Here is an 18309-nt window from a genome sequence, read left to right as displayed (position 1 = left end):
GAGCCTAAGTAGGACAGCAGAGGCTTTGTTCACTGAAGGAAGTCTTTCTTTTTTAGTGGCATTGGCTGTTGGCTCTATGCCAAAAGCACCTTTTTGAAACTTCTTTTGGATATCAGGCTAATGCTGTCAAAGAAATTACAAAACCAAGAGCAGAATAAAAAAAAGCAAGGCTTGTTGAGAATACTGTATTTTTATGCATATACGCAGCAGTGGTTCAATGCTAAAAGCAAGATGATAACCTCCCTCTTCCCACAGACAAACAACACCTACGCAACTCTTTTAAAAACAATGACAGGAATCTAACTTCATCTGACAAAAGGAATTTGGAGTGGAAATCTCCAGTTTGTATAAATTGGGTGTGTCAGAACAGTGTGCCATACAGTTTCCCAAACACACTAAAACCTTGTCACCGGGTCCTCTCCTGTCTCTCCCCTGTTTCTATGGTTCTGTGGTGAAACAGATCGAGGAAAGCAGTTCTTTTTTTGGTAAAGAGAGTGATGCAGAGGCAAGAGCAAGTGGCTAGTGGTGGGACAGGACAGGTGCTTTTGGTTGGTGGTACTTGGCTGCTGCTGGATTCAAGGCGCTAACAGCCAGGGTTAGTCCATCATACAGAATACTAAGAATGGCAGGCCAGACAAGATCTGAGAGAAACCTTAATTCTGATTTATTCTTTATATATGTTTTTTTTTAATTCGTGGCTTTTATTTATTTATTTTTATTCTCGTTGGTAGTATATATTTTTATCGTCTTCCCTGCGTTCTGTTTTACTGAATACATTTTTCTTGAGTCTTGAGCCCTGCAGCATTATGGTGTTCTTTGATTTATCTTCAGGTCATCCTATTTCATGTTGACATGGGAAAACTTGAGCTGTTAATACTAAAGGTTGACATAATATATTAGGTTCAGGTATGTTATTGAGTCTGCAAGACAGCTTCCCAAAACACCCCTCACCCCAAACTATTTTTTATGTAAATTAAATAAACTTTGACTTTAAACTGGCTCTGTAGGGTTTTTTTCCTTCATTGACTGTGAATTTTTAATTTTTTAGCTTGTATTTACTGTGACTTGTATTTGGACTCAGCTTACACAGGACATAAACTTTGTATTTGATGTTGCACTTGCTTGTATTTTTGGATTACTTTTAAGGAAAATTTACGGTAAATGCTGTTTTAAGCTGAAAATCCAGGATTTTTTCACTGTGGCAGATTTTTTAGCATAAAAATGCAAACACTTACTTGCTAGACTAAAAATTTTGCTAGATTGTATTGTGCTCATTTATTGTACTGTTACTCATTCCTGCCTAATTCCCTAACCCCCATATTACCACTCACTTTTGGAATTTTCAACTCTTCCTGGTTAGAGTATCCTCCACTTGTTGATCAGTACAGAATACAGTGAAGATTCAGTTTAGAAGATGTTTTAACTTATTAAAAATTCTACTACTTTTTTTTTTTGAAGGCTGTTTTATTTTTGATTTACCTTTGATTTGTTTTGTGTCTTTGTTTTGTCATGATGTCCTTAATGACTGAAGATAGGTTTGCTCTCTTTGGAATCTCTTTCTAGACCTGATCATGAACTGATTGTATACATAGATTTATTTTAATAAAGGCTTTTAAAATGCAGACTACACCCAACTTAGTCATGCAGTTATAATTTACAGTATTTTTCTTTCAGTGGATAGTCTTAAGAGTTGAAGTTTGCCTCCATTGAAGTTAGGTTTTGTGTTTTAAAACTGCCAAATGCATCTTTCGTGTTACAGTCTCTTAGTTATCTAGTACTAATCTCTGATTATATCTTTGTTATCTTGGAAAACATCTGTTTGTGAATGGAAGGATTTTTAGGGGAAAAAAGGCATAATATTTTCATTGTGAAAGTGATCAGACAAGGGCTACACACAACTTAAAATGCAAATGCTGAAAGCTGTTTTTAGAGAAAGACCTAGATCTGTGCCTGCACATACAATTTACTGTTCTGGTATGTAACTGGTATACATACGTAAGACTGACTTAACTTGTATCCAAGTAGCAAGCATTCCCTCAAAGCACAGCTCATAAGTAAACGATATGTTGTTTCTGGTGATGGTTTTACTCTTAGTTAATTCTGGGTATTTTTGTTTCATTTTATTTTAAAGGATCAGTTTGATAACCTAGACAAGCATACGCAGTGGGGCATTGACTTCTTGGAGAAATATGCAAAATTTGTAAAAGAAAGGATAGAGATCGAGCAAAACTATGCAAAACAACTGAGGTAAGTTTGTTTGTTTGTTTTCCGTTTAAAAGAATTGTAACAGTTATTTAAAATCACTGCATCATATTATGGACAAGTATGTAATTTCATGGTTAAAGATCATTTTTCATTTACAGACTGAATTAGTTCTTTTCATGACATACAAGTTTTGCTTTACAATTCCAAAGCAGAGAAAATTATCCTTGGGTATATGCTTGCTTGCTTATTTTCCCTTTCCTACTCCCCTCCCCCTCTTTCAAATCTTTGAACCAGAAAGATATGTTCAGTGGAATTTTAAGATTAAAAACTAAACAACAAAGCCCTACTAATGCTTTTCTGCTGACTATCAGCTTGTCTGTAGCAAACTTCTCACATTATCCAAATCTACTTTTGTGTGTGTGTGTTCCCCCAGTTTCAAGCCTCTGGTACTAATTAATTTCTCATGTTGAACTGGCAAGAGCTACGCTATATTGTGTTTGAAAAATCTGATTAAAATCATTGAGTAGAACTTCAGAAATCAGCAGATCTTCCTGTCCTTTAAAGTGCACTCTTTCCATAGCTGGTCTTGTCCATTTGGGTGAGACTCTGTAACCCAACCACCCTTTGTCTTATCTCCAGTTTACTTTCTGTTGCTGCCAAGTGAAATACGTTTTAGATCTAATAGGAGTTTCTCCTCAGCATCATATAAGAGAGCAGCAGCAATGAACTGGCACAAAAACACATTTTTCAGAATGAAATAGGATCGATTTTAACCAAAAGCCACACAGTGCTTGGAGAACATGATTTAAAATAAGCAAGTCCTAAGCAACTGGCATTTACGATCATCCTTGCTGTCTTGTGTTACCCTGGGGACGCGGTTGAAGCTGCTACCGAGCCTGTGTCAGACTTCAGCTGATAGCAGCTTCTCTCCTTTGGTGTCCTCCACCTTCTCATCGTTGGCAAACTAGATACAGAGCTGAGGAATCCTTTCTCATAAACACAGTAGTGAGGTTTATAGCTGAGGGGATGGATATTCTCTGTCTAGGCTGCTCTTTTACCTTTCCTGCTTGATTTCTTTATCAGCTGCTTTTAATCCAGTTGCTAAGATTATACTACACTACTTTACTGAAGGATTTTTTTTCTTAAAAGGAAGGAGATAAATACTTCCCACTTTTCCAAAGCTGGCATAGAAGAACTTCAGGAGGTAAAGGAAAGTTTGAGGCATGCACACCAGTTCACATCCCAGTGTTGCTTTGTTTTCAGTTTTCAGTTTAAAAATGGAAACTTGTTTTATTTGCTCAGATCTATCCAGATCTTTTCCTTAAATAGCATGAATAAGTGCCATTTTGCTTAATTATATTTGAAGGTTCATTTCCCACAGCTAGCAAGATGAGAGGCCACATTATTACTTTCAGATTTGATTAAAAATGGGAAATCTTTTCTGTGCAGCATTTTACATTTGGGTAAAACATTCAGTTTCTCAAAGTACCTTTGAAAAGCAAAAGTGTTATGTAGAGTACACCTTTTGTCAGATGACTGGACTTACTGTGTATGTGCAATAGGTATGCCAGTTTTGGGAAGCACTGATCTTGCTGCGCATGTGTTGTACAGTGCATGTGTGCACTTCTTGCTTGCTGCCAGCCAGGGTCTGGACAGCACACAAAAAAGAGAGTGACTGAGTTTCTGCCAGTAGACCACTTCATGTAGCCACTCTTGGATATTATTTCATAGGTATTCCTTGGCGGGGGGAGCTGGTAATAGTGAACTGTCTTATGGCAGCACCTTGATTTCAGCCATCATTTCTCTTGTGGATGCTCACTAATGTTAACTGTGTAAAAGTGAAGAGTCGTAAGGCCCCAGGGGAGACTGAAGTCGTGTGGAGCTTTCACATCTAGAGAAGTTAGCCATCCTGCAACTTGCTCCTCAGAGGCTCTGAGAGAGATGATCTTGGGATGGGCTGTGGTTCTGGTGAATTTGAATGCTGGCAGCATATGGCCTGTGAGCTGGATTTTGATATCACTGATAGCTATTTTTTGTTTGTCTTCATTTTTCCCTTTTGTAATCAAATATAACCTGAAAAATACTGTGTTGAGAATCTCTTCATAATGAGCTCTAGCACTGAAATTTGTTATGTCGTTATTTAGTAGAAATATAAACAATATGGTCTGCGGCAACCTCTTGGTAGTCCTAGCTCTGTATTAGTACTTAGATGGGAGACCAAGAAAAAACAATTTTAATAGAGAGAAAGCTAGTGAGGTATGTGGTGGTATTTTTCTTCTGCCTTGGTTTCAGTGTGGGCCTCCAACTTGCTGTTAAGATTGATAGATCTGAGTTTTGTAGACTTAAACCCAAGGATGACTACTTGAGTTAATTTTTTTATAACAATTTTCGCAAATTAGAGTCTGTGTCCTGGCAGAAATTCATACTCACTTTATGTGTATACCCTTGCATTTTGATAAAATATTTTTTCCATGGTGTTATAACTTAGTGATGAGACTTTCCTGGATACAGCAGCTGTTCTGAGCCTTCTGGGAGATGGAAAGCAAGTGATGCACATAAGCTTATAAAGACCTATTTGAATGCACTTGCTATATTATTATTGTAGGAAGTTGTTGAAATTGATAGTTTATGTTTGTTGAGTAATTCCAGAAATGCTAACGAGAATCCAGTCCCAATGCTATTTTTAGGTCACAAGTCATTCCTTGCTATTCTTTGATAGGTAGTTGTTGATACTGAAAAAAGTGCTTAAGTGACACTGTTCAAGAAACCGAGGATGTCTGTGGAGAGGAAAAATTATTTAGAAGCTTGTCTTGTCTTCATCTGCAATATACTTTGTTCTCACAAATGCAGCTATATTCTCATTTCAAACATACTTAAAGGAAAATTTTGAGTTTTATTTGGCTTAGGTCTCAAATAACATACTGCGGTATCCCAAAGAATTTGAAGGTTATTGGCCGTTACTACGTTACGGGGACCTGAATCAGGATAGATGTATTGCAGTGTACATTGTACACTAATAGAGTTCAGTTTCATTATATGACTATTTAATTTGTTCTTATAATTGGGAAGAAATTGGATTCTAGTACGTGTCAAATTACTGGGCTCTTGCAAAATTTTGTAATTGAATTCTCAGATGTTGTTTTTGATCAGGCAGTCATTGTTACTTAGGAGGGGAGAGGTGAAGCTCTGTTTTGTTTCCTTCCTGTTCATGACACACACAATAATTCTGGAGGTTGACTCCCTTCTTGTTCTGTCTGAAGCATTAAGACAATTTTGAAGAAGGAGTTCCGCTTTCTGGTATGTTAGGCAGTAGTACAAGTTACACGTGTAGTTACAGACTAAACCCCTATGGAAGGGAGATTTCTGAACTTGGTCGGTTTCTCTTTATTGTCAGTTAAAGGAAAGGGTAAGGATTGTTCTTGAACTAGTTGAGTGTTTGCCTTTTAAAATTGTGCATCATGATCTCTTCTGCACACTATTATGTATAACTGGATTATTTTCTAAATATGTTAAGGTATGCATGTATCACATCAAACTGAGACCTGCCTACCTAAGTTGTTGTATGCAGAAACTTGGAAAAGTTATTTAATATCTGTGTAAGCTCAAATGTGAGGTTGGGAACGCAAATTATCACCATATGTGTTTCTCAAATCTGTTTTCCTTTGATTGGAGCTGAGAATTTAGGCCGTTGATTATTATCCAAATGTGGATGTGGCAGATTTTTTTATAGTGATGTTTCTGCAAGCCAAAACATGTGAATTCTTCACTGTTCCAAGGATATTCAGTTTTGTAAACTCAAATTCCACATTATAATTTTTTAAAGATTCATCTCTTCAGTTAAAGGCCTTTTCTGATAACGTTACTAAATGCAGTTCATTGTCATTGTCTGTTTTCACCCAGTCTGTATGTTGATATGTAGTCAATGAAGCCATCAAAACCCTATTGAAAGTATTGCTTTCTGTATAAATTTGAAGTGCCTTACAGTTCTAATTGCATTATTTTATACTTTGTGAAGACAGACTTCAAAATTTTGCTTCCAGACTCTTTTGTAATACAGTGTGGAGCCTGTAGAAGTTCAGTATAAATAGATGCAACAATACTTGAACAGTTGCTTTCACGCAAATTCTACAATATTGTTGATATTACTCTCATTTCTGCATTCTGTACTGGGTGACTGAATAAAAATTAGTTTTGAGTTCATGAACCCAATTTGTGTACAAACGTCTATAAATTCTTATACAGATGTTAAATGTACATAGTTGCATAAGTCATTTTAATTGATTAAACAGGGTGCTTTTTGAAACTTCCTGAGGTTCTTGTTCTCTTAAAAATTAGTAATATAGTTCAGGTTGCGGTCTCACTAGTGTTCACCTGAGACTGACTTATACTGAGAAGAGAAGCTGATAGTATTACAGGAGCAGCACAAATTGGATGTGATTAGTCCTGTATGAAATCTGCTTACAGATAGCTATAAAACAGAATGTAGTATGTGATTCTAGAGAGGATTAAAGTTTCATCAATCTGTGCTTTTATAAGGAAGTATAGAGCAATTTGTCCTCTAAGTTTAGTTCAGTTCTGATTGTCTGCAATTAATTCTGTGGTTTTCTTCTAAACCCAGAGGCACTGTTGCTTAGATCTGTCACTTGCATTTTTGTGCTTTTATTTCCTTGGAATAAAAAGAAAATTGGAAGTGTAAGAAAGAATCTGCGTTTATTTTTAATTTAATTGCAGCATCCTCATGGTGCTGATTTGGCTCAGTATATTTGTGAGTTCGTTCATTTGTCCTTGGAGAAGGTCATAAAAAGTGGCCGTCCAAGATTGCTATACCATCTTCTTGAAGGACTTCTGCTCTGAGTGAACTCACGGTATTGTTTAAGAGACCTTTGTCATCTTCACCATGTCTACCAACATCACTAGCTGATGTTAAAAATAGTGCCCCTGTTGGTAGTGCAGGTGTTCATCTGCTAAGAAGTGGATGATAATTGAACTGACTGGCTCATGGTCATTTCTGATCACTGCTAACATCAGTGGGATTTATACTGATGACCAGAGAGCAAAATATTCAGATTCCATTGCCAGGCTTTTGTTTTCTCTCCTTTCAATTATAGTAGAAAGTTAAACTCTCACTAAAAGTACAAGAGGACTTAGCAGTGTGACAAGAGTAACTTGGTGAAGTAAGTGCTTAATTATTTTAGATTCTTATTTTTAAACTCTGCTTTAAATTCTCAAGCATATATATATATACACACACACACATATCCATACATACATATACATACATACCTGCATATATATCCATCCATACATACATAAAATCTCCAATATAAGGAGACCTGTACAGATCTGACTGGGGAGTGGGGTGGGGGGGCAGGTTGCTCATGCTTTCTCCTGCTCCAGCTAGGCATTGGCAAGGACTTCTGTTAAATTAACTGCAGTTGAAGCAGGGTCAGTCCAGATGTTCTGGTAAGCATGTGTTTACACAAGTGTTTTAGTCCAAGTCAGGAATGCTCTTTACAAATGAATCTGCTGATTTGTTCCCACTTAGGCTGTGGCTCACTTGTGGAGGAGTCTGAAAGTAAACAAACTGGATTTCTTTCCAGTGAAACTGAATTGTGGGAAGTGCACTTGTTAATGAGTGGTAATCCCGTGGAACCAAGCTAGTGCTACTCTGAAGTAAAACCTCCTGAAATTCTTACAGAGTGAACACTGAGTCCGTAGCATTATTATATAAAGATCTAAACCTATTGGACCACTCTAATTGCTGCTGTAGACATACCATGAGGTTGCGGTGTTCTAGGCAGACTAGTCCAGTTCCGCATTTGAATCCAGAGAATTAGAAACAAGTTTAGATAAAAATGGTGAACTGACTCCTCTTTGAAATGCTGCTGTACTCCTCATGTCTTCAGATCCACCCTCATCCTAACTTCTAGTCAACCTGCATTTTTTTTCAAGGATTTAAATTTAATTTCTCAGTTATGTTTGTTTTTTTGTATTGGTATTCACTGTTTTAAAAAGGCATTTATGCTTCATTTATTGTTCAAATGCATTCTTGCTTTCTCTTTGATATAAATTCTGCATTTGTTTGTCATTTTATATTTATTAACTTTGAAGATTGTGGCTTGTATTGTTTTTTGAGCCTTACAGCCTGATCACACAGTGCCTCAAAACTGTATGTTCCTGTGACCCTAAATGCAGACAAGATTGAGTAATGACTAATTAATGTAAATGGAATCATGATTAATGTAGCTCGACTTTTATTAGGAGGAAGGATTATATAATATTTTGTGTCTTCCTGGAAATAGTGAACAATCACATTAAAGAATGAAACTAGAACAGAAATCAGTACGCTAGTAAATGATCTGTACTCATCACCCTTCTCCCCTGTCACTCTAAACTGTATATTTTATATTAAGTGGCTTCTTTTCTCATTTGTAGCAGTCCAAAAGTCTTCCCTTGAAAAGACTCTTGCATGGTTGCTTAGTTACAGCATTGTACACTTGTTATGCATGTCACCTTTGGAATAATAATCAGGTGAATTTTAGGAGTTTTCTATTTGTTAATAACCACCTAGAAGCAATGCAAAAATGTAACGGAAAACGAATTGTGGGGAAATCACTTGGCTAAGAAGGTTATTCTTTTTTGAGTTGAGCTTATGCATTTTCGAATCAAGATGCCTGCTCTTAATCTCTATCAGGTAAAATTTTACAACAGGCAGTGGATTCTGGTGATACTGAAGAGCAATTCTTGTTTAGATTTCAGTGAGGAAGTTCTTTCTGGTTGTAGTCTGTGAACATACAGAGAGACAAGGTTAGACAAAAAGTCTAACCTTGCTACTTCCGCAGTGACTCCCTGCTCATGTTTCAGTGTATGCTTCGTGACTGAACATGGTCTCACTACTTATCTCTTGGAGATAATCTCTAACATCCAAATACATTAATTTGAGAAATTGTGCAAGGTTGTTACAGATGAAAGCGTGACCAGCACCCCTGTTGATAATGATGATAGGTCATTCTTCGTAGCAAATAAAATTCCATGCAGCCAGTGGGAATGTGATAAAAAGATGCATTTAAGATTTTGTCTCATGTAATCTCCTCTTCCTCTTCCTCCTCCCTCCCTCATCTCTGTAGCATTGTGGCTGCAGACTGCTTTTTCTAGTCCAGTTGTGTGCTGCTTAAGGGAAGGTATTTTGAGCTATATTAACAATTACTCTAGGAAATCAAAGGCTGATTGTCTCAATTATTGCTGCACAGACAGATGGAAGATTTAAGTCCTGAGGCCAGTCAAAAGATTACTGTTAAAGCAGCTCTGTTAGGTTTGCTGAAGCTGGTAACTCTTGGGCATGCAAAGCTCTTGCATTGTTCCGTACTTAATTTCTTATTTGGGTGGAAGTGTAAAATACTGTTCCTTTACAAAATACTGTCCCCTCACAAAATATAGGAGATTGAATGAAGTGTATTCCAGACCAATTAAAACCCAAACCCATTCTTTGCATAATCAGGATCCACGTCTCGAGAATGCACTTTGAGAATTATTCTCTGACAAGCTGGAGACAAACATGCTGTTTCTTGAACAGAATGTTTCAATTATGCACACTTGTTTTTTGTTTTTTCTTAAATGATAGGTATCGTTATTTAGAGATGTGTGGAAAGAATCCTAATTGCCAGCATTTTATTGCTTTTGTCTGCGCTTTGTAAAGCGAATAATTGACATGCCTCATCTTCTGCTAAGTATGTTAATTGACACTTAAAATATTACTTCGGTAGTTTAAATGATAGTTACCCATAGTGGGGAATCTGGTCACACAGTGTAAACCTTATTAGTGAGTTTTTGATAAAGTGGTTCTAATGTTTGAAAAATCAGGGAATTTTTGTGGGCATAAGGGCTTGTTCTTTAAATAACTGGTTTATTAATTTGAGTAGTAGAAGACCTCTTTTTAAATACTGCTTATGGTTTTAAAAAATATACTGCGACTGAGATGCATCACCTCTTTGATCCCAAGGAGCACAAAGGTTGAGGAGTGAGCCATGTGAGAAAAATCCTATGTCTTACCTGTTTTTCTTTCATAGGGAAAAGGATCCTTTATTTGTTATAAAACTATATATTCACTCAGGGAAAGGAGCGGAGCACTAGTAAAGCTTTAATTTCAATTTTTCTACTTCACAGAAGAAACTGACAATTTTGAAAATTGCTAGAATAACCCCTGCCCCTCGTCCCCCCCCCCCATACGTTTGAAGATATGATCTTCACTATACTAAAAATGATAGGAAAATTATGTTTTTGTTTTTTTTAAAGACTGATATGTGTCATCTTGGATATCAGGAATTTTAAAGGACTTCTTTATTACTGCCAGAAAAATAATAGTTGTTATAAGGGCAGAATGTTGTGCAGGAAGAGATGTGTACTCAGAAAAACTTCTGCAAGCAAGGGTTGGCTCACAGGAAGATTTGAATGTGAAAAACTACTATAAGTTATTTTCTCTCTCTCTCTTCTCCTGTCCTGTGTGTAAAACTATGTGACTTTATTTCATTTTCATTACAGCATCTTCACCATTTAATTACCAGTGTAATATAGAGTGGTATTTGTAGCAGTGTGTATATAGCTGCAAATATTTTGCAGTTGTTCTTGTAAGCAGTGTACACCTGTATTATCTGTACTCTAGGGTAAAGTAGGCCATATTGTTTATATGTTTCATAAGGTGTTGTTTCTGCATTGCATGATAAATTCCTATTTGTGTTCTCAGAAACAAATTTAGGCTCTGATACGCTGTAAAGTGCTGGAGATGGGCTCACGGCTCCTCTGGTGGTGATTTGCTTAGTTTCTCAAAACCTTATATTTGTAACACTGGTGGTAGTACAACATGTAACACTTTCCTTTTAAAGAGATACTGTCTCCTGTATTCTGGAAGCTTGCTTATTGAAGATTTGGATGTATTGTGGTTAAAACCATTGATGTGAATGTATACTCAAAGCTTAAACCAGGCATGGAGTTTTGTGCTTATGAGTACAGCATGGGTGCTATGTATATGTCACACACAGTGATCATACGTTTGCATTTTTCTTGACTGCTAGTTTATTTTGCATGCTTGAGAAGGAATTTAAATAAATGAGATGACTCATTACTTTATGTTTAGTCATTGTGCAGTAGAGACTTCAAAATATTTACAAATATATTGTTCTAGCTCCAAGTGACTTATAACTGTTGAAATGCCATAGGATTCTGCCTTCTGTTAACTTAGGGACCCTTGTAAGTTTAGAGAGTGAATAGATTTGTTCCTTGAAGTCATTAAAAATAAACTATTTGTTAATGCAGTTTTCTATGTGTATGTCTTCTCAGAGGAGACTCTAAAATAGCATCGTTTTTTCTTCTTCCCTAATAGAAATCTGGTTAAGAAGTACTGTCCTAAACGTTCACCCAAAGATGAGGAGCCCAGGTAAAAATGTGCATTTCAAGTTCTGTGTATAGGAAACAAGGACTAAAGTACTACAGTATACTTTTAACTGTGTTTTTTTGGAATTTTTTTTGTTTGCTTGTTTGTTTTTAGAAAATTTTAAGTGGATAAGACAACAAAAGCACGAAGTAAAGAATTCTGCTTGGCTTTTTATAGTTCTGTCATGCTTCTTAAGCATAAACAATCTGTTTACTTTTCTTTAATCGAGCTGTTGCAAATTAAACTTAAGTAGACAAAAGTTTGAATGTTTAGTATGCTGTGTATGTTCTAGTATGATTTTTTTTATAGAAAAGCAATGATTTGTGCTTAGGTTCTAGTTTTTACTTAGTGTATTAGGGTTTTTTCCAGTGTTTTTATATTGCAATATGAATGTAACTGTGCAGACCTGGAACTTGAGTGTATGCAAAATTGTCACGTTTTTGGCTAGAAGAACTTAGGCCTCTTGAACTTCTGACTCGCTTTGATTCCAGAGACAAAATGAGTTTGAACACCTACCTGTGAAGGAGCAATTTGCATTAAACAACTTCATGATTATTTATCAAAGAGAAGTGCTTATTTTGCTGTCCATGTCCATTGCCATTTTTTATTTATTTAGGAAAACACTTTTTTTTTTAGGCATAAATAAAATGCTTATGAATGAAAGCATGTGGGCTGGACCTCAGGTTGCCACCAGAGCACATGCTGTGCACAGGGTGCCTGGGAATCCACTCTAGGACTTCTGCTAGCTCTTTTGACTCTGTTCAAAGATCCTGGACCACAGGAAACAGGATTTCTAGTTTTAGGATGGCATTTGAATTCCAGAGAGCCAAGCCTATGGAGATGCCAGTATTCCACAGTTAAAGAGAGAAAGATGCATATTTTAATATGGTGCCTGTTTTTTTTTTTTTCTTTTTCTTTTTTTCTTTCTTCCCTTCCACACACACTTTCTACCCTTTGCCCCTCCTCTTCCCCCCTTTTTAGTGCCAGCCATAGTGGCACCTTACTTCCAGCCAAGAGGTGGGCAGGCAAACAGGCAGCTGTCTCCAGAGCTGATAGCAAACTTGTTCTGTAGATCATCCATCGGGATGCATATGAGTGGTATGATTGGCATGTTCCACCCTCAAGACCACCAAGCACATCATCTCTGCAACAAGTTCAGCCTCCGAGCCTAGGGACGTATGTATCCGTTCCCAAGCTCAGGCCTCTCAGTTGGCAGCTTAGGAGATACCACTATACTACAGGGCTCTCCAGGTAGTATTCTTCTTCTTTCTTTTCCATCCACAAAAATCCATATTCTTATAAAATGTATTTGAAGAGACATTGAACATGCTAGGCTCAATGTAGGCTTTCCCAACTTGCATTTCTACTGTAATTAGATCAGCACTGAGATAAGGTTTATTGTAAAATATATCTGATTTTACCATCATATGTATTCTTGATTTAATTTAAAAAGAAAGTCCATTTTAAAAAACTTCCTCACTTTTTGTATATGTGTGTTTGTGTGTGTGTGCTTTCTGTCAGGTTTACTTCGTGTATAGCCTTTTTTAACATCCTTAATGAGTTGAATGACTATGCAGGACAACGAGAAGTAGTTGCAGAAGAAATGGGACACAGAGTGTATGGAGAATTGATGAGATATTCTCATGATCTAAAAACTGAGAGAAAAATGGTAATTTCTATATTTTAATTTGATAAAAGGATATCAAAATGGATATATCTTTGAAAGAATTGATATTTTTGCCCAACTTCATGAATTTGGCAATAAGTAGGTTTTGTACGTGTATCAAATGCATATGTAAAGGAAGTCTGGTATTTTTATGTATTGGTTTACTACAGTTATTAAAATCTGAGAATTAAGATCTTGGTAGATAGTGCTTATGAGTGCTTGCTTGTTTTCCAGTGTAATTTTTCATCTGTAGTACATGCATGATTAGTAATTAGCTTTCAAATAAGAGTACTGATAACTTCCTGGTGCTATAGCACATCATAATGTATGTAGATTAGAGCAGAAGCTTGCTAAAGCTAACAGTATTAAAAATATATGTAAATTAATCTTTGTGATGTTTCCAGCATCTTCAGGAAGGGCGAAAAGCTCAACAATATCTGGACATGTGCTGGAAACAGATGGATAATGTGAGTTTTTTTTTTTTCTATCAAACTTAATAATATGCAGTCTGTAAACAGAACTATTGTCATCTTGGTTACCTAAACAATAATATTTAGATATGTTATTGAATGACCAAATCAGACTTGCTGATATCCAAAATACAGTCAAATATATTTGTAGTTCACTGCTTAAAAAAAAAACCTCACTGTAAACAGCTGTTCTGTGTGTGAGTGAAGCCCTGGCTTCTATCTAGTGTAGAGGAACCAGTTTTTAACATGGGTACAGACTTTTTTGGTTGCTTCTCAGTAGGCTATTTTTTGCTTAGAGAGTAGTTAATAGTCACTATTCATTTACAAGAAGATGAAATAAAAATGTAGTCACTGTATTAGACTTGACTTGGAGGGCTTGTTTCATGAGGTTTACTCAAGAATGTCACTATAGACTATTATCCTTCCAGGTGATGGAATTACATTTTTACAAAGAAATGCAGAAAGGAAGGTTTTCTAGAACTGATGATAAGCTGCTTTTCTTGGAAGCAATGCTTGTAAAGGTGTGGAAAATATAAAACTTGTCATGTGTGTTCAGATGCATTCTGATACTCTGTTGTTTCTCTGTCTTTCAAATTTATTGTGTCTTTGATCTAGATTATTGTGAAGCAGAATTGGAGAGATGAATTTCTGTTTTGTTGCTATAGACCCAGATAAGGAATGTTGCATCATGTCAGAGAGTTTAATTCACAGTCAGATGATCACAGTAGAAGCAGATGTGGTAGTTCAAGATGCTATCACCCCCTAGAAAGATAATTCCCAGAGTTCACCTCAGTCAGTTGTGTTTTGTGTATTGTATTTATTTGAGTGCAAAGTCAATCTTGTAAATTCACACAGCCTTTAAGGGACGCTTTAACCTAAATTACCTGACTCTGCACTGAAGCAGAAGAGCAGTCCTCACAGTCTCTGTTAACTGTTCGTCTGTGGAGATGCTGACTTGTTGAGCCACAACAGTCTTTCCTGCAGCGATTGTCTTGACAACAGCCAGATGCACTGAACATCAGAATACTGAATACTGTTCTCATCTGTGCTGCTCAGAGCTACTCCAGTTAATATGAATGCTGATGGTAATGGCTGGATCTGCTAAGATCTCAGGATGTAGATGAATCTTTCTGGCTATCTTAAAAATAATTTAGTTGAATTTGTTGAACTAAAATTGAGCATTGAAGAAGTTAACTTTCAAACTTTACTAATATGAGTCCAGATTTATATTTTCCTCCTCTTACCTTTCTTTTAGGTTATTGAAGTCAGGCTAAAAAGTGGACCTGTCTGTTTATAATTAACTGCTGTTGTTTATAATAGAATATTTTGTATTTTGATTAGTCGATATTTTATAGCCTAATGACAATTGTTTCCTTGCTGGTACTTTAAGGAAATAGATAGGTTTTAAATAAATACATTGAAAATTTTGGAGACCTAATTGCACACCACTGAAAGAGCAGTGTGTTACTTAAATAAAGATACTTAGTGAAGTGTATTTACTTAAATAAAAGTGTACTTAATGAATTTAAGATCTTTGTTTAAATGGAAGCTTTGATGTTTAGAATTCAAAGTTACTGTACGAAATCAAAGTAGGATAGTGGCTGCTGATGCAGTAAGTCTGTGTTTCTTGTAGAGCAAAAAAAAGTTTGAGAGAGAATGCAGAGAGGCAGAGAAGGCACAGCAAAGCTATGAAAGATTGGACAATGACACTAATGCGACAAAGGCTGATGTTGAGAAGGTAAGAGTGGTGCCATCTCTTTCTTTCCTTTCCCTTAGCTATAAAAATGTTTTATTTGCATGTTTTATCATCAGCAGTACTGGAACAGTATTCTTTGAGTGTATAAAATCATTTATTATATACATATGCTTGCTGCTTATGTGCAAAATCGAAGTTACTGTAAAATGTAAGGTAGTGCAGAAAGGGAGTATGCTGCTTCATTATTCGCAAGATGATACTGAGTGGGTTATCTTCCTTCAGCAGGCAGGCTTACTGGTATCTTGTATCTTGTGGTATATATTTAGTCTAGTTCAGTTGCTTGTGTATCTTTTTTTGGTTATGTATTTAAGCAACTTGTCTAGGGGAGCTAAAACATTCATTGCATTCTCTGTATACAGCACAGTAGGTCTATAGGCTGTCAGTATAAATTAAGGCTCACATTCTTTTTCAAATATAAGTGTCTCAGCTTCAGTGATTATTGTGAGTAGTGTTTTTACATAGTTGGTGGTAAAATAGATTAAACAAAGCTATGTATCTTTGAAAAGCACAAGACATGTTTGAACTGTTAATACTTTCCTACTAGGCTAAGCAACAGTTAAACCTGCGCACACACATGGCTGATGAAAACAAAAATGAATATGCTGCACAACTACAGAATTTTAACGGGGAACAACACAAACACTACTACATTGTCATTCCTCAAATTTATAAGGTAAAATAATACTTAGTCAACTGTGTCCGGTCTTCTTTTGAGGAGGGAATAGATTTTAAAGCTTCAAACTTTATTTTTAGAATTTTAGTAGATAATTTTCTTAGGAAATTAGCATAATCTGATGCAGTCTGCCATTTGTCAGATGAGTTTTACTGCTTGCAGTAATTATGCTTAGACTTGCACTGAAAACATTCTGTTGCACATTCTATGAAAATCTTATATTTTGTAGGCTGCTTAAATAATACTGAAGAAGTACAGTAAAATAAAAATTTGAGCAATCTGACTGAGCAGATGTTTAAAATAATTATTCTAATAAGTTTTGATCACTAACTCTTGATTTGTTTTCTTCAAAATGCATTGACTCTGGTAGAGATGAAGGAAAATATAGAGCTAGTGGAGACTGTGGTGTAGTGGATCCCCTGTACAGGTACATAATGGGTAGATCTGGAGGCAGAGGGCTCCTCCCCTTCCCCCAGTTGATTGGATGAGGCCATTTGTGTCTGTGTTGCTAGACAGCTAGAGCATCATCACATTACCAGCAGTCTGCAGAAATCTCTAAAATAATATAAAGGTAAAAAGTGAAAGTAAGTCAAGACTTTGCATCTGAAAAGGAAATTTCTCAAGGTGCTTTGCATATCTGCTAAGAAAAAATGCTTTCAAAAATGAGATTTTGCAAAACTAGTTTAAAGCAAAGTAATTGGGGAGCATTAGCAGAGGGAGCCTTCAGAAGTCTAGTGGTACGTATGTTCAGGCATTTGGGAGAACGCTGTGACTGTAGAATTTGATTCTGAGAATCAGAGTGAGGAAATAGAAGAAAAGTGAGTGTTGACTTTATTAAAAGTGTTTCAAGTAGGGAATGCTTGATATTTTCCAGAAACACAGGGGAGATCCTATTTTAAACAATTATTTATTTGATGGTCCAGGATTCACAGGAGGAAATTGTCCTGCCTTTTTAAAGAGGTTTTTAATATTTTAACTGGTAAGCAGTTCTCAGTAGATCTGCCATTACCAGACTAATGGAAGAATTGCACCCAACTCCCAGGAGAAACAGTTTGATCATCTTTGTAGTTTGGAGTAGAGATTTGTTTTATTGCCTTTATTTCTCTAGGTTTAAAATCTGTTATCGCTGTGAAATACTACTCATGTTTTCTGAAATCTTTAATAAGAGTAGAAAGGGCTTGTCCAACTTCTTCTTGAGGCTACTTTTTGTTATTTTCTTTCAAGTGTTTGGTAACATTATATGGGAAAACTGGGGTACAGGAGGTTAGTATGAATTGGCTATTACTTTGTCTCATGTAGATGAAATCAGATACTCTTTGAGACATCTGCTTCCCCTAGAGTAGGTATAGGAAAGATATAAATTCTTATGTCATTTTGATAATCAGTTGATAATATGTATTGGGGTTTTTTGTTTTCTTTTTTTCACCTTCAGTTAGATGGAAAGTCCAGGGCTTTATCTTAAGGGTGTTTCACTTTGATTTGTTCTTTTAGTTGTGTTCCAGTAGATTTTTGTTACAAATCTTGTGTAATAGTAATCTTTTCTTGCACACTTCTAAAGGAAATGGTTTGTATTTCAAATGAGACAGCATGTCTAACCAGCATATAATTTTAATATTTGTAACCTTTCCTGGTTTTGTTAATCACTGGTATTTATTGGAAAGCATAAAAATAAAAGCAAAGTAAAAGAATATGAGACTGCAGACTTATTACCAGAGAGAAATTATTTGGAAGTGAAAGGAAACAGTGAGGAGATGTAGAAATTAGCAGTATTTTTCTTCACTATAATTTTCATTTTTGCATGGAACAAATATTTGTAATGAAGTATGTGGCTGAAGACAGCATACTCATCCTTTAAAAAGGAGGGGGAAGAAAAAAGTCCAGTCTCCAACATTTTCAGTAATCAAAAAGTATCGACTCTTCATGATTACTGTTCTGTGCTTTTAAGTTTGTGTCTGAAATGACTTGATTTTTTAACATAATTAGCTTCTGTTTTATTAAGCAAATGGAAATTAAGCAAATGGGAAAGCACAGAGATTTTGTGCTATACTGTGATGACCACCATAACTGCATTCATCAGGATCAGGAAAAAAATCAGTAAATAAAAACTTTATT

At 35.9% G+C, this 18309-nt stretch overlaps 1 protein-coding gene across 2 annotated transcripts in view; it reads left to right on the top strand.

Moving 5' to 3' along the window:
- The window catches only part of FNBP1L (formin binding protein 1 like), a 61725-nt gene that overhangs the window by 27824 nt on the left and 15592 nt on the right, over window positions 1-18309 (top strand). For both annotated transcript variants that reach the window (XM_064515902.1, XM_064515901.1), the window contains exons 2-7: window positions 2132-2247; window positions 11582-11635; window positions 13154-13301; window positions 13703-13765; window positions 15402-15506; window positions 16069-16197. In XM_064515902.1, the coding sequence (XP_064371972.1) occupies window positions 2132-2247; window positions 11582-11635; window positions 13154-13301; window positions 13703-13765; window positions 15402-15506; window positions 16069-16197 (615 nt within the window). The remainder of the gene's footprint in view (window positions 1-2131; window positions 2248-11581; window positions 11636-13153; window positions 13302-13702; window positions 13766-15401; window positions 15507-16068; window positions 16198-18309) is intronic.

Source organism: Dromaius novaehollandiae, chromosome 8 (assembly GCF_036370855.1).
Source record: "Dromaius novaehollandiae isolate bDroNov1 chromosome 8, bDroNov1.hap1, whole genome shotgun sequence".
Classification (NCBI taxonomy): domain Eukaryota; kingdom Metazoa; phylum Chordata; class Aves; order Casuariiformes; family Dromaiidae; genus Dromaius; species Dromaius novaehollandiae.
Note: the sequence above shows the minus strand (reverse complement) of the source record. Positions and strands in the feature narration are given on the sequence as shown.